At 39.8% G+C, this 22,481-nt stretch overlaps 1 protein-coding gene across 1 annotated transcript in view; it reads left to right on the forward strand.

Annotated features, from left to right (window-relative positions):
* The first annotated feature begins 1,674 nt into the window (after positions 1–1,674).
* The window catches only part of LOC129816337 (activin receptor type-1C-like), a 35,976-nt gene continuing 15,169 nt past the window's right edge, over positions 1,675–22,481 (forward strand). Inside the window, exons 1-2 of the mRNA XM_055870711.1 lie at positions 1,675–2,145; positions 5,816–6,046. Of these exons, the coding sequence (XP_055726686.1) occupies positions 2,076–2,145; positions 5,816–6,046 (301 nt within the window). The 5' untranslated portion in view covers positions 1,675–2,075. The remainder of the gene's footprint in view (positions 2,146–5,815; positions 6,047–22,481) is intronic.

Consider the following 22,481-nt stretch of genomic DNA (forward strand, 5'->3'; position numbering starts at 1 on the left):
CACATTGAACCTGGTTGTGGCTGATGCTGCTAAAAGTTCTGTCGATGCCACTTTGCCATCTTACACAAACTGTACACCTTGTTCTCAGCCTCCACACAGCGATGGGCCATCCTGAAAAAACAAAAAGACTGAGACAAGATGGGAGAGTAACGTTAAGGGTGTCGAGCCACTGAGGTATCAGGCAGCACCGGTGAGAGAGGCACTGATTGAGTTGAAGGATCAAACCAAAGACCCTGTGATAAAGATTGAGGCCCAGTCCTTGTCAGCTTCAGCATCTGTACAGTGGTGTGGTATGACATCTTGAGCCAGATCCAACATGTGAGCAAGCTGATGCAGTCTCCCAGTATGCATGTGGATGTTGCAGTCAGTCTTCTCAGAAAGACAGAGAGAGGTCTCAGCAACTACAGGGCAACAGGCTTTATGACTGCACAAGCGTCAGCCAAGGATATTTGCGAGGGTATGAATGTAGAGGCCGTTCTACAACAAAAAAGGCTGAGGTCCACAAAGCGGCACTTTTCATACGAATCATTTGATGAGCCTTTGAGTGATGCCCTGAAGAAGCTGGTGGTGACATTTTTCAATTACGTTTTCTATATTGGAAAATGGGGGAGAGAAGTTTTGGAGTGCTGTCAACCTGCCAAAGTCTCTTAAATGAGGAGCTGAAAGAACAATGTGAGTCCCTTAGTATGACACTGCACTATAAAGACCGCTCAGACTTGGATGGCAGAGATCTTGCACAGGAATTGAAGACCTTGCCTGACTTGCCATCGAAGACTATGACCCTGCTTGAGCTGCTGATATTTATACACGAAAGGGAGCTCTCAGAAATGTATCCACATGTGTGGACTGCTCTCAGAATTTGTTTTACTCTTCCATTGACCGTAGCTGAAGCAGAGAGGAGCTTTTCAAAGTTGAAGCTCATCAAATCCTACCTGAGGTCCACCATGTCACAGGAACGCCTTAGTGGCCTTGCTGTCATCAGTATTAACCATGCAATTGCTGGGCAGATTTCTTATGATGATGTAATTGATGACTTTGCATCAGGGAAGGCAATAAAGGTCAGGGTTTAATGGCAGTTGTGCAATTTAGTTTCTGTGTTTCTTGTTTGAAGTGCAATAGTGTAATAATCAGGTTTTCTTCTTTATAAGTGTGTTATTCTATTTGTTTGATAGGAATTGTGTTTTTTGTTAGCAATAGTGTAATAATCAGGTTTTCTTTTTTATTTGTATTTATATATTATTTTATTTCTTTATTTCTTTTTGATATTTATGAGTCTTATTTTTGTATATATTTTTATATTTATATAGTTTCAAATGGTATGATACATTTTGGTGGGGGGTTCGCTCAGGGAGCCATACACGCTAGAACCGCCACTGACTTGACGAATAAACGTTGAAACTTGAAACGATTTATAAACGAGTTTATAGATAGTAAAATGGGAAAACAAAATACTGCTTATCTTAGACTTGGATCTATTTTTTATACAGGCTTTTATCTTAGATGTTTTGACTGGTGACAATATTGCTTTACTGCGGCAAGGCAATATTGTCTTCTGAAATGCCTAAATAGGGAAATGAGAAAAGGAGAATGCAGCTGATTGTGGTGCCAGATGCAGATGTGGGTCATCAGTCCTCACAAACATGTTTTAATTGTACCTCTATGATTTTTTTGGGGAAAACCTTAACCCTAGCACAGGACAATTTATAAATGGTAAACTTATTGAATGTAGGCTCAAATTTTTGTTTATGACAGACAAGTGTGCTCCACGATTAACTGGTTGCTATTGACATAGTCTATAGAGGACAACTTCTCAGACATTCGGCAGTTAAGGGACGTTCGTTCAGAACTATCTCATTCGCATGTCTTTATCGGTGGGCTTGAGCGTTAATCCCTTTAAATTCCAGTCAACAGAGGCGGAGCAAATCACCCTACTGCGTATTCAGTTCTCTCACTTGTTATTTAGTGGAGCAATGCGAAGTGTGCACATGACGGATTTACCACGAAAGTAATGATTTACTCTAGAAAAACGGCATAGACAGGCGTCCGCGAACCAAGCAGATGGTGCTCCTCCGGCCATGACTCGTACCAGGCTCCCCACGGTTGAAGCGGCGTTGATATTTCTATCTGTCGCACAGCTGAGCACAGGTAGGCTATATGACAAACGTTCTCTGGGTTTCTTATTTAAACAGTGCGACCACTGCATGTATTTTAGGCGGTAATTGTAGGCTCTTTTGCTGTGTCTTATGCTCATTTCTTGACGGTCATGAGCTCACCGGAGTACTGGCATCTCAAACGTTCTACTGCTTGAGCTTCGGTTCCTTTTATAGAATATTAGCTCAAAAGCATTGTGCGACTCCTGCACCTAAATATAAACCGTACCGGCACCCAAAATGATTACCGGGACCTATTTCAGTCCAAGTCGAGTACTGTTTATGCTGTAACGTTCGTTAGTTGGACTTCAAATTTACAGTCTGATAGTTTGAGTAGACTCAGTCATATGATGACTGCCGTTCATGTATGATACAGTTTGCTACATATCTTTTTGTGAACACATTTTGGACCCTGAACAGTATGCAATATCCACACTGTGTAATCATCTGAAAAATAGCTCATGTCAAAAGATCAGTCTTAAACGTGGTTTATTTTGAATCAACGTGATCGACGTTCACAGGTTCATGTGCAATATGACTTGTGTAGGCTGTAGGCTACTCTGTCATAAACCTAATTTACTCTATAGTGTTAAAATGAATTGTATTTTCCGGAGGCTCAATTTGTTCCACCTTTGTAAAATGAACCGAACACAAATGTTAATACCTTTTACATGTTTATTTATTATTATGTTGCTTTTAAAACGTTTTATTTACAGTACTATGATGGACGTTTATTTTCTATGAATGGGTAGATGTAATGTTAACTCATGAATAGAGGCTCTTTACATTCAACAGTAAAGCCCCCGATAAAGTAGGAGTTTTTTTTCTTACTTAGGTCCATTTACATAAAACAGTTAGATATTACTCATTCATCTTCTCTCATTTTCTCACCAAGCATTTTCAAAGGTTTTGGTTGGACTATATCCTACCACAATGTTGTATGGTCTGTGCCTTGATGGTGCAGACTGTTTAAGAGACTTTACAGAAGCTATGTCATATGATCTAAAATCCTGGCATTGGCACTTATTCTGCTGATTACGGCTATTTCGAAGAAGGGTCTACTTGAGTAAAGGACATCACGGTGCTTGCTTAGTGAGTACCGCTCCTTCTTTTGATTGGGCTCGCATGAGGCTCGAACCCAGGACTTCTGCATTGCTAGCACACGTGAAGATGTTTCTGAACATGTTTACATTTATGTGGATGCTACCATCATGAATGATGAGAGGGTTAGAGGGACAAAGGTTAGCATGTTTGGTTGTAGCCTCTGTAACTTTCCCACTCATCATTATTAATGAATTATTCATCATTTTTCTTAATCATGGCATCTTCCATATAGCCTAACTCTCGCACACTCACACATTTAATATATATTTTTTCTTTTTGACTACTGATACTTTTTTTTACATATATAATTAGGAGGTTTTATCTGTTTTAACAACCTTATTTTTTTATTTTTAACGTACATATTGTATATTGCAGTGGAGGCTGCTGTGGGGAGGATGGCTCAATAATGACTGGAACGGAGCAAACGGAATGGCATCAAACCTGGAAACCATGTGTTTGATGTATTTGATACCATTCCACTGATTCCGCTCCAGCCATTACCAAGAGCCCGTCCTCCCCCAATTAAGGTGCCACCAACCTCCTGTGGTACAGTGGTTCCAACCACACCTGCACACTGTTTAAAAAAAGTATATATATATTTTTTAGTCTATATTGGTGTTTATAACCTGTTTTCTTTTGAGCAAATACATTAAACTTAAAGTAAATTCTAACCTTTTGACTACTTTAATACACTATAAGTGAATTTTGTCCAAATATACTTGTGACTTCTTCAAATAGGGGGACTAGATATAAGTGCTTTAATTTCTAAACAGTAAAACAGATATGAATGAATATACCCTCAAATAAGATGACGTTCTGTACTGTCGCCTCATATGAAACATTTGATCTAAAATGCTGGAGTATAGAGCCAAATGTAAACATTTTTAGCTTCCCTGTCCAAATACATAAGGAAGGGAGTGTATGTCTAACACATTTCAAGATGCATTACAAGGTTACATTTTTCAACAAAAATGAACAATTATTATGATAACTGTGGTCATTTGCATGACAATTAATAATTATCCAAACTTCTACAAGCCCATGGGGATAAGCAAGAACAGCAAGTGAGACCCAATCATCACTATAAGATAATTATGAGGTGACCATTTACAGTATATCAGCTGCTTGTAGTAACAATTGCAGTGTGGTTTTAATGATTTGTCATGATTGTGAACCACAGATGGCAATCAAGACATAGTATCCAGAGCCACAGGTTGCCTGCATGTCAGAGCTGGTTTCCCCATTAGTTAGATCTTTATTGTACATAGGCACTGTGTAATTTGCTGACTTTATGAGTAGGTATAATTTACCAGACATCCAACTGTTCACAATAGAGTGCCTCTTATGCTAGAAACCCTCTTGTATCTTAGTGTGCCTGTCCATGCTTGCCATACAACCCTCTTCTTTCGCGATAGCTAATGGGAAGGGCAGTGTATAATGTAAACACTCAATGGTAGATGGAGCGGCAGGTAGCATAGTTTCGATCCCACCTTAGACAGGCGAAATCTGGAGTGCGCTGGCAACCGGAGAGTTGCTGGCATCATCCTAGATGCCATTGCTCTAGGGGCTTTACACTGCAGCTGACCCATTGCTTCCAGACCCTCAGGGGTATGTGTGTGTGTGTGTGTGTGTGTGTCTCGGTTGAGTTGTGAGCATAAAGACACGTTTCCGTTCTCTGTAAGTTAAGGAACAATAGAGTACATAATATCAGGGACTGACCCTGCATTTAAGGTGTGTTTTGATCATCATTTAGTCGGTGTCAGGTAGCCAGACCCATTTGATGCCTACTTCTATAGCAAAAAGGTTGCTCGCTTTGTCAGGAATAGGCGCAATCTGGGAAACGGGCCCAAATACTTTTGTGACAGTGTATATATACAAAAAATGAATTCATACTCTTATTAAAAAGTGAAATTCCAACTTCGTGATGGAGGAAGTCACCCAGGAATCTTGTAAAGGCATATGTAAAATATGGACAAGTGAAGTCATTACCACATTTCACTGTTTTGAACACAACATACATTTGGAATGGATTAGTCTATTCATCTTCCCATCAGTAGTGTTGGTGAACATCTGAGGGCGTTCTGATATTCAGAGAAATCGAGCTTCGCTCAGACATGTAGCGGGGACCTGAGAGAATGATCTGAGAGATTCCCTGCAGGTCCAATCAGGAAAACCTCTCTGCCCTTATTAAAGATGGACACAGACCGATAGTATAGACCTACCTCACAAGTAGGAGAGCCATGCTGTCCTCATCGAATCAGGACAGGAGTGGGTAGAATCTCCAAGAAGAGCACAAAATTATCTGGGTGTTAATATCTGGGTTCTAAATGAACAGGCATTATACTTGTTTCCCCTGCCACTGAATTGATTAAAAAAATACTGTTTTCCATGCTGTCGCTGAGATGGCTTCTTCTGAAACATGAGTTATACAGCTGTTAATGTTCTTCAGACGTCTAAGTGATATGCAAAGCCTGGCAAGAAAGGCTCTAGAAAATCACAAACGTAAGCGTGTACTAAGAAATGTCTTAAGCCAGACGTCTGATGTCCCCCTGTTGTTTCAGCTCTGAAGTGTGTGTGCCAGCTATGTACCAACAACACCTGTGAGACAGGCGCGGACGGGGCCTGCTGGAACTCTGTGATGCTGATCAACGGGAAGGAGGAGGCCGTCAAGTCCTGTCTGTCCCCGGCCGAGATGAGGGGACAAGTCTTCTGCTACAGCTCCCGGAACGTCTCAAAGAGGCACTGCTGCTTCACAGACTTCTGCAACAACGAGACCCTGCATCTGCATCCAGGTAGTTATGAAGCTTTGGTAGTTAGTTTTATTTATTAGCACTTTTGGTGCAATCTTTGCAAGTATGTGGTAACTTTTCACAACTTTTAGCCAAATTCAAAACAGATCATCAGAATGGCAATTTTCAATTGACTAAGTACAACACACAAAATGATACACTCACTTTTCACCACTGCTTTACTAAAATTGCATTGGCCAATACAGTACAGTACTACTGTAATATATGCCATTTACAGTCCACACATGTTGGTATGTGACCCCAGTGGGAAAACTGGTTTTGCTAGTGCCATGCTCTTAGGACCACTACAATACATAAGTACAATAAAATACTGTAAAATACAAGACACAATTACAGTACAGGTGGAAGATGTATGATTGCCATCCCCATGAGCGTACCACCCTCCTTCAGGCCGTGGATGAGGCATGCAATGATTTCAATCCAGACCTACAGTGCCTTCAGAAAGTATTCACATATCTTGGCATTTACCACATTTTGTTATGTTACAGCCTGAATTTAAAATGGTTTACATTGAGATTTAATTTGTCACTAAGCCTACACACAATACCCCATAATGTCAAAGTGGAATTATGTTGTTAGATTTTTTTAAACATAAAAAAAGAAATGAAAAGCTGAAGTGTCTTGAGGCAATTAGTATTCAACCCCTTTGTTACCTCATCTCTGTACCCCACACATACAATTATCTGTAAGGTCCCTCAGTCGAGCCCGGAATTTCAAACACAGATTCAACTACAAAGACCAGGGAGGTTTTCCAATGTCTCTCAAAGAAGTGTCTCTCTATTGGTAGATGGGTAAAAATAAAAAGCTGACATTGAATATCCCCTTTTTTATTTATTTTTTACAATTTTGAGCATGGTGAAGTTATTAATTACACTTTGGATGGTCACTATAAAGATACAGGTGTCCTTCCTAAATCAGTTGCCAGAGAGGCCAATGGTGACTTTAAAACAGTTACAGAGGTTAATGGCTGTGATAGGATGGATCAACCACATTGTACACAATGCTAACCTAATGGACAGAGTGAAAACAAGGAAGCCTGTACAGAATAAAAAATATTCCATAACATGCATCCTGTTTGCAACAAGGCACTAAAGTACTGCAAAAAAATGTGGCAAAGCAATTTCCATTTTGTCCTGAATACAAAGTGTTATGTTTGGGGCAAATCCAATACAACACATTACTGAGTACCACTCTCCATATTTTTAAGCATACTGGTGGCTGCATCATGTTATGGTTATGCTTGTATTTGTTAAGGACTGTGGAGTTTTTCAGGATAAAAACAAAACTAAATGGAGCTAAGCATAGGCAAGCTCAGAGAGGAAAGCCTAGTTCAGTCTGCTTTCAACCAGACACTGGGAGATGAACGTGCCTTTCAGCAGGACAATAACCTAAAACACAAGGCCAAATCTACACTGGAGTTGCTTACCAAGAAGACAGTGAATGTTCCTGAGTGGCCTAGTTAGAGTTTTGACTTGAATCTGTTGGAAAATCTATGGCAAGACCTGAAAAAGGTTGCCGAGCAATGATAAACAACCACACATTTTACAGAGCTTGAAGAATTGGACAAATGTTGCACAATCTAGGTTTGAAAAGCTCTTAGAGACTTACCCAGAAAGACTCACAGCTGTAATCACTGCCAAAGGTGATTATAACCTGTATTGACTCAGCGGGTTGTATAATTGTCTAACGAAAATATAATAGTTTTATTTTCCATATACAGTACCAGTCAGAAGTTTGGACACACCTACCTACTCATTCAAGGGTTTTTCTTTATTTTTTCAATTTTATACATTGTAGAATAATAGTGACGACATAAACACTATGAAATAACACACATGGAATCATGTAGTAGCCAAAAAATATATATTTTATATTTGAAATTCTTCAAAGTAGCCACCCTTTGCCTGGTGATAGCTTTGCACACTCTTGGCATTCTCTCAACCAGCTTCATGAGGTAGTCACCTGGAATGCATTTCAATTAACAGGTGTGCCTTGTTAAAAGTTAATTTGCGGAATTTTTTCCCTTCTTAATGCATTTGAGCCAATCAGTTGTGTTGTGACAAGGTAGGGGTCGTATACAGAAGATAGCCCTGTTTGGTAAAATTCCAAGTCCATATTATGGCAAGAACAGCTCAAATAAGCAAAGAGAAACAACACTCCACTCACTCACTATCAGTCAAAGGTTTTAGAACATCTACTCATTCAAGGGTTTTTCTTTATTATTACTCTTTTCTACATTGTATAATAATAGTTATGACATCTAAACTCTGAAATAGCACATGTGGAATAATGTAGTAACAAAAACCAAACAGTTATTGGGAGTGCTATTTTCATGTCCGGATGAAGTGTGCCCAAAGTAAACTGCCTGCTACTCAGGCCCAGAAGCTTGGATATGCATATAATTGGTAGATTTGGATAGAAACACTCTAAAGTTTCTAAAACTGTTTGAATAAAGTCTGTGAGTATAACAGAACTGATTTGGCAGGCGAAACCCCGAGTACAATCTATCCAGGGAATTTTTTGTTGTTGATGTCAATCTGTTTTCCATTGGTTTTCTATGGCAAGGCTGTTTTTAATAGAAATATTCTTGCAGTTCCTATAGCTTAAACTAGATGTCAACAGTCTTTAGAAATTGGTTGAGGTTTTTCTTTAGAGAAATTAAGAAGTAGCCCTGTTATTTTCTTGTGTCACTCCAGGTGTACTCTAATGATTTGGTGCGCACAACCTGGAACATGGTTTCTTTGTTTTCGTCCGGTATTGAACACAGTTTCTCCCGTCTTAAATTTTATCAATTATTTACGAAAAAAAATACCTAAAGTTGAATTCCGAAAGTTGTTTGAAATGTTTGGACAAAGATTACAGGTAACTTATGAGAGATTTTGTAGTCATGTAGCGTGAGTTGGAACCAGTGTTTTTCTGGATGAAATGTGCCAAATAAATTGACATTTTGGATGTATAACGACGGAATTAATCGAACAAAAGGACCATTTGTGATGTTTATGGGACATATTGGAGTGCCAACAGAAGAAGGTCGTCAAAGGTAAGGCATGAATTATATCTGAGTTTTGTGATTCAAACCTGGCGGGTTGAATTATGATCGTCTGTCTTTGTTTGATGGGGTGCTGTCCTCAGATAATAGCACGTTTTGCTTTCGCCGTAAAGCCTTTTTGAAATCTGACACTGGATTAACAACAAGTGTAGCTTTAATTTGGTGTATTGCATGTGTGATTTCATGAAAGTTGAATATTTATATATATATTTGAATATTGAATATTTATATATAAAATTTCTTCGAAGTAGTCACCCTTTGCCTTGATGACATCTTTGCACTCTCTTGGAATTATCTCAACCAGCTTCATGATGAATGCTTTTCCAACAGTCTTGCAGGAATTCCCACATATGCTGAGCACTTTTCCTTCACTCTGCAGTCCAACTCATCCCAAACCATCTCAATTGGGTTGAGGTCGGGTGATTGTGGAGGCCAGGTCATCTGATGTCGCACTCCATCACTCTCCTTCTTGGTCAAATAGCCCTTACTCAGCCTGGAGGTGTGTTTTGGGTCATTGTTCTGTTGAAAAACAAATGATAGTCCCACTAAGCGCAAACCAGATGGGATATCGCTGCAGAAAGCTGTGGTAGCCATGCTGGTTAAGTGTGCCTTGAATTCTAAATAAATCACAGACCGAGTCACCAGCAAAGCACCCCCACACAATAAAACCTCCTCCGTGCTTTACGGTGGGAAATACACATGCAGAGATCATCCGTTCACCCACACCGCGCCTCACAAAGACACAGCGGTTGGAACCAAAAATCTCAAATTTGGACTCCAGACCAAAGGACAGATTTCCACCTGTGTAATGTCCATTTCTCGGGGTTCTTGGCCCAAGCAAGTCTTCTTATTATCGGGGTCCTTTAGTAGTGGTTTCTTTGCAGCAATTCAACCATGAAGGCCTGATTCACGCAGTGTACTCTGAACAGTTGATGTTGAGATGTGTCTGTTATTTGAACTCTGAAGCATTTATTTGGTCTGCAATTTCTGAGGCTGGTAACTCTAATGAACTTATCCTCTGCAGCAGAGGTAACTCTGGGTCTTCTATTCCTGTGGCGATCCTCATGAGAGCCAGTTTCATTATAACACTTGATGTTTTTTTTGACTGCACTTGTAGAAACTTTCAAAGTCAAGGGGCATATACTTTCTGAAGGCATTGTATGTCAGGCTTAGATCCGTCGTGACAAAAGGTTTTCCCCCTGGGTTCATGAACAATGAGGATATTTACTGAGCTTTCGATGAGCACCTATGGCCAAATAGTGCGTCGCCCCACGGACCTCCCGGTCGCGGCCGGCTGCGACAGAGCCTGGGCGCGAACCCAGAGACTCTGGTGGCGCAGTTAGCACTGCGATGCAGTGCCCTAGACCACTGCGTCACCCGGGAGGCCATACTCAAAACAGTCTTGATGCAAACTAGTGCCTGCTAAACATAGTTTCTTTAATTTCTTTAATTTGATTACATTGTGAATGATGTCTTCTTTGATCACACATGGGATGGAAATGTGATGTTCAGTCCAATTTTAATTGGTAGTGCAAGTGTATTGCCTAATGTGAAACAGTGTAATTTAGCATACTACATTCAAAGGGCTATTTTTAAATATGTATCTAAAAAATGTTTGCTTTTGAATTAACTGGTTGTTAAAGGAACTAAATTGAGAAGATATCATTACGTTGTGTTTTGGTGATTTAACCAATGTCCTCATCATATTTCCCAGTAAACTTATATTTTGGATCAATAGGTTGTGTGGTGAAAGATGTCTACAAACAAAATGTATGCACAATGAAGGTTTTGAATGTAAGACTGGCAGCGTTACAAGTGTTACTTGTGAAAATAGTACCAAAGCTATAAAAAAAAAAACGTTATGATATTGACAAATACTGTTAGAATATATTGCCATATCATTATGGTTTCAATTCCTGCTCAAGGTTTTGAGAGATTAGGCAAGATACCCTGTGAGAAAAGGCTATGGCCATGTCTGAATACAGGTACTTGCGTTCTAAATAGTAGGCATTTTGGGAATGCACTTTTTTATTTTTTATGGTATGACATTTCATTTTTTTTTATTGTGCTTTAAATGCCAGGATGTCATACTCCTTTCCGCTTTTCACCTAGTAGAACTCGCTGCACACTATTGAGGAAGAGAATCATATTTTGAGGCCCACGTCTGTCTGACAATAGCTGATAATCAGCTGAGGGGACGCTCTGTACCAAAAATGAACGAATGGCGGGAATCAACGCAATTGCGTGTTAGATGACATATTCTCAAACGGAGGAGCCTATTATGCTGTTTTTTATTGCTTAATGCATTACATTTATTTTAAACAGAACGTTATAAATAGTATGTAGTACAATTAGTACACAGTATGCATTTTAAGTAGTAGGCAAGACAGATTTCAGAATATTTTTTTTCTCACTTTTTGGAATCCCTAAATAGCCCAATATCCTAGAATAGAAGATCTTGTACTCTTCATATCCTCTGATTTGACATATCTGACTGGTTCTATACAAGTATTATATACAGTGAGTGTCATGAGGAGCTTAGAGTAGTTGAATCAGGTGTTTTAGTGCTGGGCTTGAACATCGTTTACTTCTTCAGGTCCAGGGTTAGTAATAACTGCATTACCAGAATCCAATATACATGTAAGTACATCGCATACCAATCATCATTATCATTTTAGACTCTGGTGTTTTATGTGAAAAATAATCAAACACATAGAGAAAGCAACATTCTTGAAAGTAACATTCATTGTTGATCCCCTTTGGTTATGATTGGATTAGGATGTTGAATTGCCTGCTGATGTTTTGGAAAAGAAACCGTACACTTGCTGAGGCCGCTCTATTTAAGAGATGTACTGACTACACTCTATCCTCCATTCATCAGAGCCTGTTCTCAGCCCTTAATAACAGTTCCCCTGGTTACCAGATTGATTATATGTACTGAAGCAGAGCGGTCCAACTGCTTCCAAATTGCCCGAGCTCAGTGGCGACCCGTCATTTATTTTTGTCTGTCCCTCATTTTAAGGTCAACCCTGTTATGTGAACTAAACTCTCATTTTAATATATTCCTTTTTAAATGTTTTTTTTCTTTAAAAAGAGACATTGAACATCTAATAGTCAAATCATAGTGTAAAATCAGGTGAACTGGTTCTACTCTTTTTGACCATTTTCTGGTGTTTTGTGGTGGAAAACTGAGTGGGTCGAGCATAACATATCCAACCCTGTTAGGTTAGAAATATTTTAACATTTATTTTGTTAAGCTTGCTTTCAATTGTCACTCCCTGTTGTACACAACAAGCTTCCATTCCCCCTGTCACGTAAGTGTTTATGGCTGATTTTAAGATGAAATGGTCAACCCTGTTACCTTTTATTTGGCACTTAATAGGCACTTACTATAGTACATTTTGAGATGGGAAAACTTGTTTTTTTTAATGAAGTTGAACATGTTGATAAGCAACTGCTTGCTAAGGTTACGATTAGGGTGAGGTCTAGAATAAGGGTTAAAGTTAGGGTCAGTTTATGGCTAGGTTTAGTAAATGGTTAGTTAAAATGTTACTTTCCAAATAAAGTGTTACTGCTATGCAGTGTTGGAAAAAGTACCCAATTGTCATACTTGAGTAAAAGTAAAGATGCCTTAATAGAAAATGACTCAAGTAAAAGTGAGCCACCCAGTAAAATACTACTTGAATAAAAGTCCTAAAGTATTTGGTTTTAAATATACTTAAGTATCAAAAGTAAATGTAATTGCTAAAATATACTTAATTAGTCAAATAAAAGTATAAATAATTTCAAATTCCTTATAAACTCAGCAAAAAAAGAAACATCCTCTCACTGTCACCTGCATTTATTTACATGTATGTGTAAATATTTGTATGAACATAACAAGAGTCAACAACTGAGACATGTGACTAACGGAAATAGACATGTGACTAACGGAAATGGAATAATGTGTCCCTGAACAAAGGGGGGTCAAAATCAAAAGTAACAGTCCTCTGTATCTGGTGTGGCCACCAGCTGCATTAAGTACTGTAGTGCATCTCCTCATCACACCAGATTTGCCAGTTCTTGCTGTAAGATGTTACCCCACTCTTCCACCAAGGCACCTGCAAGTTCCCGGACATTTCTGGGGGAATGGCCCTAGCCTTCACCCTCCGATCCAACAGGTCCCAGATGTGCTCATTGGGATCCGGGCTCTTCGCTGGCCATGGCCAGAACACTGATGTTCCTGTCTTGCAGGAAATCATGCACAGAACGAGCAGTATGGCTGGTGGCATTGTCATGCTGTGACACACCGCCCCAGATCATGACGGACCCTCCACCTCCGAATCGCTCCCGCTCCAGAGTACAGGCCTCGGTGTAACGCTCATTCCTTCGACGATAAACGCGAATCTGACCATCACCCCTGGTGAGACAAAACCGCGACTCGTCAGTGAATAGCACTTTTTGCCAGTCCTGTCTGGTCCAGCAACGGTGGGTTTTTGCCCATAGGCGACGTTGTTGCCGGTGATGTCTGGTGAGGACCTGCCTTACAATAGGCCTACAAGCCCTCAGTCCAGCCTCTCTCAGCCTATTGCGGAACGTCTGAGCACTGATGGAGGGATTGTGCGCTCCTGGTGTAACTCGGGCAGTTGTTTTTGCCATCCTGTACCTGTCCCTTCAGATGTGATGTTCGAATGTACCGATCCTGTGCAGGTGTTGTTACACGTGGTCTGCCACTGTGAGGACGATCAGCTGTCCGTCCTGTCTCCCTATAGCGCTGTCTTAAGCGTCTCACAGTACGGACATTGCAATTTATTGCCCTGGCCACATCTGCAGTCCTTGTGCCTCCTTGCAGCATGCCTAAGGCACGTTCACGCAGATGAGCAGGGACCCTGGGCATCTTTCTTTTGATGTTTTTCAGAGTCAATAGAAAGGCCTCTTTAGTGTCCTAAGTTTTCATAACTGTGACCATAATTGCCTACCGTCTGTAAGCTGTTAGTGTCTTAACGACCGTTCCACAGGTGCATGTTCATTAATTGTTTATGGTTCATTGAACAAGCATGGGAAACAGTGTTTTTAACCCTTTACAATGAAGATCTAGGAAGTTATTTGGATTTTTACGAATTATCTATAAAAGATGGAGTCCTGAAAAAGGGACATTTCTTTTTTTGCTGAGTTTATTAAGCAAACTAAAAGGCTCCATTTTCTTTTTTTTAAAGCTACGGACAGTCAGGGGAACGCTGCAACACTCTGAAATAATTTACAAACTAAGCATTTGTGTTTAGTGAGTCCGCCAGATCAGAGGCAGTAGGGATGACCAGGGATGTTCTCTTGATAAGTGTGTGAATTAGACAATTTTTCTGTCCTGCTAAGCATTCAAAATGTAACGAGTACTTTTGGGTGTCAGGGAAAATCTATGGAGTAGAAAGTACATTATTTTCTTTAGGAATGTAGTGAAGTAAAAGTTGTCAAAAAATATAAATAGTAAAGTACAGATACCCCAAAAAGTACTAAAGTAGTACTTTCAAGTATTTTTACTTAAGTACTTTACACCACTGCTGCTATGTTTATGGTTCTTATTGAAAAGAGTAGACCACATGATTGAAAGTGCAAAGGGCAGATGAGATGACGTTAGCCCATTACAGTTGGAATGTTAGACGTTTTATTTTATTAGGATCTCTTTTAGCCCACCAAGGGCTAGTCTTCAAAGAGTCCTTTAGAAATGTAAAAACAACATACAGAAAACGTATACTAACATGTCTCTGTGCGTGCAAAATACTGTATCTGTCTTGTCAGAATGACAAGAATGAGGCAAACCATTGGAGTTGTCTGTGTTTTGGGGAGAAATGAAACAAGGTAGTCTTTATTTCAAACAGCTGACGTTGATTTCTAGAAATGTGCCTACTTTAATACCATCTCATACATTTTGAGATGGAGGTATTGTGATTTGGATAAGAACATTTGAATTTGTCAAAAATTATGAATGACTTGAGAAAGCTTCCCTAACACATGCAGCCCCCAAAGTAGCCTCCCAACATTAGACAAAAAAAGATTAGTGGCCTACTCAAAGCACATGGGGAAGTAGATATGTCCCAAGTGCATCCAACTGATATGCATGTTGAAAAACATTCCAGTATCTTTTAACCAGTAGGGCAATGGAGGTTAGAGGCTGATTTCCTGTTGTTTTGCACTTTTCGTTGAGTGATTTCTTTGCTCTACTGGGACATGTGGTAGAATAGGCTTTTAGGTAAAAGGGAAAGACATGTTATGAAATACTTGACTTGGGTTGTCGACTTGTGTTCACATATGACTCTGTGTACAGTTCTCACTCTGTCGATGTTGCAAGACATCTTACTAGATGAGGACACTCAAAGACTATTGCTGTATTGGGGATAGCTAAGACCACCAGGTCAAACAAACATGACACCACTTAAGCTTTCGCCTGGGGTTACACAAAGCAACTTCATACAATTTTAGTTGCATTTATTACCACAAGCCCTTCCTCCCAAGTTAAGGTGCCACGAACCTCCTATGGTTGCAAGTGACAACATCTCAAGTAACTTTGCTGTTACATGAAGCAACTCATTTAAAAAAATGTAACCTTTATTTAACTAGGCAAGTCAGTTAAGAACAAATTCCTATTTACAATGACAGCATAACAGGGAACAGTGGGTTAACTGCCTTGTTCAGGGGCAGAACAACAGATTTTTACTTTGTCCGCTCGGGGATTTGATCCAGCAACCTTTTGGTTACTGGCCCAACGCTCTAACCACTAGGCTACTTGCCGCAACTCAAACGCGATTAAAATTGCATGCAAGAGCCAATCAAATTGAAGCCGCTTGTTTGAGAATTCCAAACTCACCCCATGTCATCTGCTGCATTACGTTGTGGTTTCACAAATTATTTGTTTATCCAACCATTTAGTTATTGTAACAGCAAGGATATATAAGACATGCAGCCTGTAAAATATTGCTAGCTAGCCAAAAGGACATTGCAAACACCAAGGCAGCTAGCTAGCTAGCAACAAGCTAACCAAACTAGCAACGAACTAAGATAGCTAACACAGTTCAATTAGCAGAATGTCAGCCAAAATCCATCTCAATACAGTAAAATCCATCTTCTCTCATTGCCGGCTAGTGGGTTTCCTCTCACTACCACATTTGGTAGTGAGTGGAAACGCCAAGCGGATGCTTCACATCTATACATCAGGTGAAAAATCTGTCTCATTGTTCTATCTGTGGTGCTAGTCTCTGTTCTGTCAACGCAGATCGTGGGTTGTGCTGCACAGCACTGACAGCTGTGTTGACATGACAAATTGGTCGAAATTCTGAACCTTCGAATGGATTGTGTGACAAAAGGGTTGGTTTTGTTGCAAGCAACAGCCAATCAAAGTTGAAGTTTCATCTGGATGCATCCAAGTTGCAGATGAGCAGCTTATTAGTGTCAGGGGGGTGTCTTGTTTTGCACGCTTTGTATAAAATGCAGTTACGACAGGATCTTTATAAAACAACATAGCTCTTTATTAGCTAGCTATAACTTCCATGTTCATGTGTCTTTGGTCATGATCAACGGAAAATAACCTCATGACCTGGGTGGTCTTAACCAATCATAGCGCAGTATGATATGACGGTGGAATATAACCAGTTACAATTCAGTATGTTGACACATTAATATTACAGGGGTTGTTTCACAAAGCAATAGAAAAGCAACTTTGTTGCAAGCAGCTAAAATGACGTGCAAGTTGTGTAGCAGCAGCTCTACACTGAGTGCAGTTTCTGTACTGGTGATATTAAGGCTATTTTTAACTTTGAAAAATAACTGTTCAACATAGAAAGAATACTGCTTTAGTACATTATTTTCTATTACTTTATTATGACATTTTGTATTACTTTATTACACTAGTATCTCCATGGTAATTCTAGCATTCTAATCTTATCAAATGTGAGTTTTTGAGAAGGAGATGTTGTTGTCCCTGAAATGGTTGTTTCTAACCAAATTGTTCCCATCCACCCACTGAACAAATCAAGGACCGTAAAATGTCAACTGCTCATTATTTAAACATAATGACAAGGTTAGACTTGCACTGCATTAGGATTATGTCTGGCAGCACAGCCATATGCCTGGCAGTACATGGATGATTTCAGAGTCAAGATCCAGTCAGGTCCATAATTATTGGAACCCTTGATAAAGATGAGCAAAAAAGACTGTATAAAATAAATACTATAAATACTGAGCTATATTGCATGCTCCAGAAAATGTGGAAATGTTATACTAATACAATTGCTCAGAGAAATAGATGTGGTTGAACAAGTAGCCTTATTTCAAAAAATCTAAAAAAAGATAGGGGTCAAAATGATTGGCATCCCTGTTTTCAATACTCTATCACCCTCCCCTTATGTTTCTGAGATTGGAGAACACATTGGGAGGGATCTTAGACCATTCCTCCATACAGGATATTTCCAGATCCTTCTTGTTATCCTTTGTCTCCGCTTATGGACTGCCATCTTCAATTCAAACCAGAGGTTTTCAATGGGGTTCAAGTCCGGAGACTGAGATGGCCATTGAAAAATGTTGATTTTGTGGTCAATTAAACATTTCTTTGTGGATTTTGATGTGTGCTTGGGGTTATTGTCTTGCTGGAATATCTACTTGCGGCCAAGTGTCTGCCTCCTGACAGAGGCAACTAGGTTTTTATCTAAATTGTTCTGATACTTGGTAAAGTTCATGATGCCGTTGACCATAACAAAGGCCACAGGACCAGTGGAAGCAAAATAGCCCCATAACGTCAAAGATACCCCACCATATTTGACCTTAGGTATGAGGTGCTTTTCTGCATATGCTTCCGTTTTTTGACGCCAGACTCACCACTGGTGTGCGTGGCCAAAGAGCTCTATTTTCATGTCATCTGACCATAGCACCGCCTGGAGATTGATAAAAAACATTAGCCCTTGGATTAGAAACGGTGCTATGGTTATCTTCACAAGGGGAGTGTGCTAGGGTATTGAATACGGGGCCCCCTTTTTTTTGTCTTTATCAAGGATGCCAATAATTATGGCCCTGACTGGACATATCACCAAGATACATTTTGAGTTGTCCTTTGCAATGCATGACTCCATGGTATGTATTGTTGGCAAAACAAGCTTCTCCATCGGGGTGCTCTGCTGTCCCCCCACTCGATTTGGCTTGTGCAATCTCGTTTGGGTTTTCGTCCTTGTTTTTATTACTTGTGACAGTGTACCAACCTGGGCGATACTCGGTTTGGACTACCAGTATTGCGGCGCTGAGGGTTTATCTTAGTTGTCTGTGTAACTTGTCTGTCCACCGGAATCCTCCCGGTTATAGCCTTCGGGTTTGAGGACCGCGCCTACCCCGCAAGATTTGGAGACTGTATGTTTCGCTCCAGCGTGCTTGCAGTTCTCCACTGAGAGTGAACTAGGTGTCGCAAGGCGCACCGCGTTTCATGTCTCACAGGGCGCAGCCATCTTGCCTAGACTCCTGTGTGTACCACGGTGAACGAGCTATGCAAAGTAGCTAGATTAACGAGAGGTGACCATTGCAGGACTAAGCACGGTTATAAACACACGTCCCCTTAAGTCCTGCCAACCACGTACAGTTGAAGTCGGAAGTTTACATACACTTAGGTCGGTGTCATTAAAACTCGTTTTTCAACCACTCCACAAATGTCTTGTTACCAAACTATAGTTTTGGCAAGTCGGTTAGGACATCTACTTTGTGCATGACAGAAGTAATTTTTCCAACAATTGTTCACTTATAATTCACTGTTTCACACTTCCAGTGGGTCAGAAGTTTGCATACACTAAGTTGACTGTGCCTTTAAACAGCTTGGAAAATTCTGATATGCTAATTGACATAATTTGAGTCAATTGGAGGTGTACCTGTGGATGTATTTCAAGGCCTACCTTCAAACTCGGTGCCTCTTTGCTTGATATCATGGGAAAATCAAAAGAAATCAGCCAAGACCTCAGAATTATTTTGTAGACCTCCACAAGTCTGGTTCATCCTTGGGAGCAATTTCCAAACGCCTGAAGGTACCACGTTCATCTGTACAAACAATAGTACGCAAGTATAAACCCCAATGGGTTCACGCAGCTGTCATACCGCTCAGGAAGGAGACGCATTCTGTCTCCTAGAGATGAACGTACTTTGGTGGGAAAAGTGCAAATCAATCCCAGAACAACAGCAAAGGACCTTGTGAAGATGCTGGAGGAAACGGGTACAAAGTATCTATATCCACAGTAAAACGAGTCCTATATCGACATAACCTGAAAAGGCCGCTCAGCAAGGAAGAAGCCACTGCTCAAACTGCCATTAAAAAAGCCAGACTACGTTTTGCAACTGCACATGGGGACAAAGATCGTACTTTTTGGAGAAATGTGCTCCGGTCTGATGAAACAAAAATAGAACTGGCCATAATGACCATCGTTATGTTTGGAGGAAAAAAGGGGAGGCTTGCAAGCCGAAGAACACCATCCCAACCGTGAAGCACGGGGGTGGCAGCATCATGTTGTGGGGGTGCTTTGCTGCAGGAGGGACTTGTGCACTTCACAAAATAGATGACATCATGAGGATGGAAAATGATGTGGATATATTTAAGCAACATCTCAAGACATCAGTCAGGAAGTTAAAGCTTGGTCGCAAATGGGTCTTCCAAATGGACAATGACCCCAAGCATACTTCCAAAGTTGTGGCAAAATGGCTTAAGGACAACATAGTCAAGGTATTGGAGTGGCCATCACAAAGCCCTGACCTCAATGCTATAGAAAATGTGGGCAGAACTGAAAAAGCATGTTCGAGCAAGGAGGCCTACAAACCTGACTCAGTTACACCAGCTCTGTCAATTCACCAAACTTATTGTGGGAAGCTTGTGGAAGGCTACCTGAAACGTTTGACCCAAGTTAAACAATTTAAAGGCAAAGCTACCAAATACTAATTGAGTATGTAAACTTCTGACCCACTGGGAATGTGATGAAAGAAATAAAAGCTAAGATATATCTCTCCTCTTATTCTGACATTTCATTTTCTTAAAATGAAGTGGTGATCCTAACTGACCTAAGACAGAGAATTTTTACTAGGTTTTAAATGTCAGGAATTGTGAAAAACTGAGTTTAAATGTATTTGGCTAAGATGTAGGTAAACTTCCGACTTCAACTGTATATAGAGAGAGATTAGCTATAAACGTAGCGTGAGTTACAGCCGACCCACACGTATAAAGCAAGAAACAAACTATAAATGTGTGTGAGGTAGAATGCCCTGCCTCTCCATGGTCAAGCAGTTTACACTGTTGGCAATTATTTAAAAAAGCTACAGCCATTCATGTCTCCTCTCCTTCATTCAGATAGTGTGTGAGACAAACTGATACTGGGTCCGTGGTAATCTTTACTATTATACAGTGCTTACTACAAACAGTATATTCATGTTTTTTTCCACAAGGAAAGGTACAGCCAGAGCGGCTTGTTTATAATCCAATCGTTGCAGCAGGCTCAACCGATACCCCGCCCATTTCTTTACAGACAGAAGAACTAGCAAATAGTTGTTTATAGCACACAGCACTTCACACTGAGTGAAAGAAACATGCGTGCTGGCAGCTGAAAATCACGATCACGGATAATTACAAAACATACTTGTGTAAAAATCCTATTTGGAAAATTCTCCATATCCGTTAATACTGTATACTCATTTTGTCCGAATACTCGGCACTCCCCTACTGTACATGTAAACTGGGCTGAAAAGTGACTGGTCGCAGGAATATATACTGTAAATACAGTGCCTTCAAAGTATTCACACCCCTTGACTTTTTCCACATTTTGTAGTGTTACGAAGTCAGTTTCGAATGGATTTAATTGTATTTCTTTGTCAACAAACTACACAAAATACTCTGTCAAAGTGGATGACAAAAGAAAACACTAAGTAATCAACCCCCTGAGTCAATACATGTTAGAATCACATTTGGCAGCGATTCCAGCTGTGCGTCTTTCTTACTAAGTCTGTAAGAGCTTTCCACACCTGGATTGTTCAACATTTGCCCATTTATTTTTAATTTTTATTATTAAAAACATTCTTCAAGCTCTGTCAATTTGGTTATTGATCAATGCTAGACAACCATTTCAGGCTTTGCCATACATTTTCAAGCAGATTTAAGTAAAAGCTTTAACTCGGCCACTCAGGAACATTCACTGTCTTGGTTAGAATCTCCAGTGTATATTTAGCCTTGTGTTTTAGGTCATTGTCCTGCTGAAAGGTGAATTAATATTCCAGTGTCTGGTGGAAGCAGACTGAAACAGGTTTACCTCTAGGATTTTGCCTGTGCTTAGCTCCATATAATGTATTTGTTATCCTGGAAAACTCCCCAGTCCTTAACGATTACAAGCATACCCATAACATGATGTAGCCACCACTATGCTTGAAAATATGGAGAGTAGTACTCAGTAATGTTTTGTATTGGATTTATCCCAAACATAACACTTTATATTCAGGACAAAATGTTAATTGCTTTGCCACATTTTTGCAGTAGTACTCTAGTGCCATGTTGCAAACAGGATGCATGTTTTGGAATATTTGTATTCTGTACAGGCCTCCTTTTCACTCTGGCAATTAGGTTATTATTGTGTAGTAACTACGTTATTGATTCATCCAAAGTTTTCTCCTACCACAGCGATTAAACTCTAACTGTTTTAAAGTCACCATTGGACTCATGGTGAAATCCTTGAGGGGTTTATTTCCTCACTAGCAACTGAGTTAGGAAGGACACCTGTATCTTTTGTAGTGACTCTGTGTATTGACACACCATACAATGTGTAATTAATATCTTCACCATGCTCAAAAGTGAATTGATCTCCCAATAAGTAGATGCCCTTCTTTGCGAATCATTGGAAACCTCCCTGGTCTTTGTGGTTGAATTTGTGTTTGAAATTCACTGCTCGACAGATAATTGTATGTGTGGGGTACAGAGATGAAGTAGTCATTAAAAAAATCATGTTCAACACTATTATTGCACACAGAGTGAGTCCCTGCAACATATTTTGTGACTTGTTAAGCAAACCTTTACTCCTTAACCTATTTAGGCTTGCCATATGAAAGGGTTGAATACTTGTTGACTCAAGACATTTCAGCTTTTCATTTATTTATTTATTTTTCATTTCAAATAACATAATTACACTTTGACGTTATGGGATATTGTGTTTAGTGATGACAAAATCTAAATGTAATCCATTTTTAAAATCAGGCTGTAACACAACAAAATGTGGAGAATGCCAAGGGGTGTGAATACTTTCTGAAGGCACTGTACTTACGATTATATACTAATGGCAATATATACATGTAAACAGGTGTAATAGTGATGAGTAGCAGGATAAATAGATACATACTAAGGTA

This window comes from Salvelinus fontinalis, chromosome 19 (assembly GCF_029448725.1).
Source record: "Salvelinus fontinalis isolate EN_2023a chromosome 19, ASM2944872v1, whole genome shotgun sequence".
Taxonomy (NCBI): Eukaryota; Metazoa; Chordata; class Actinopteri; order Salmoniformes; family Salmonidae; genus Salvelinus; species Salvelinus fontinalis.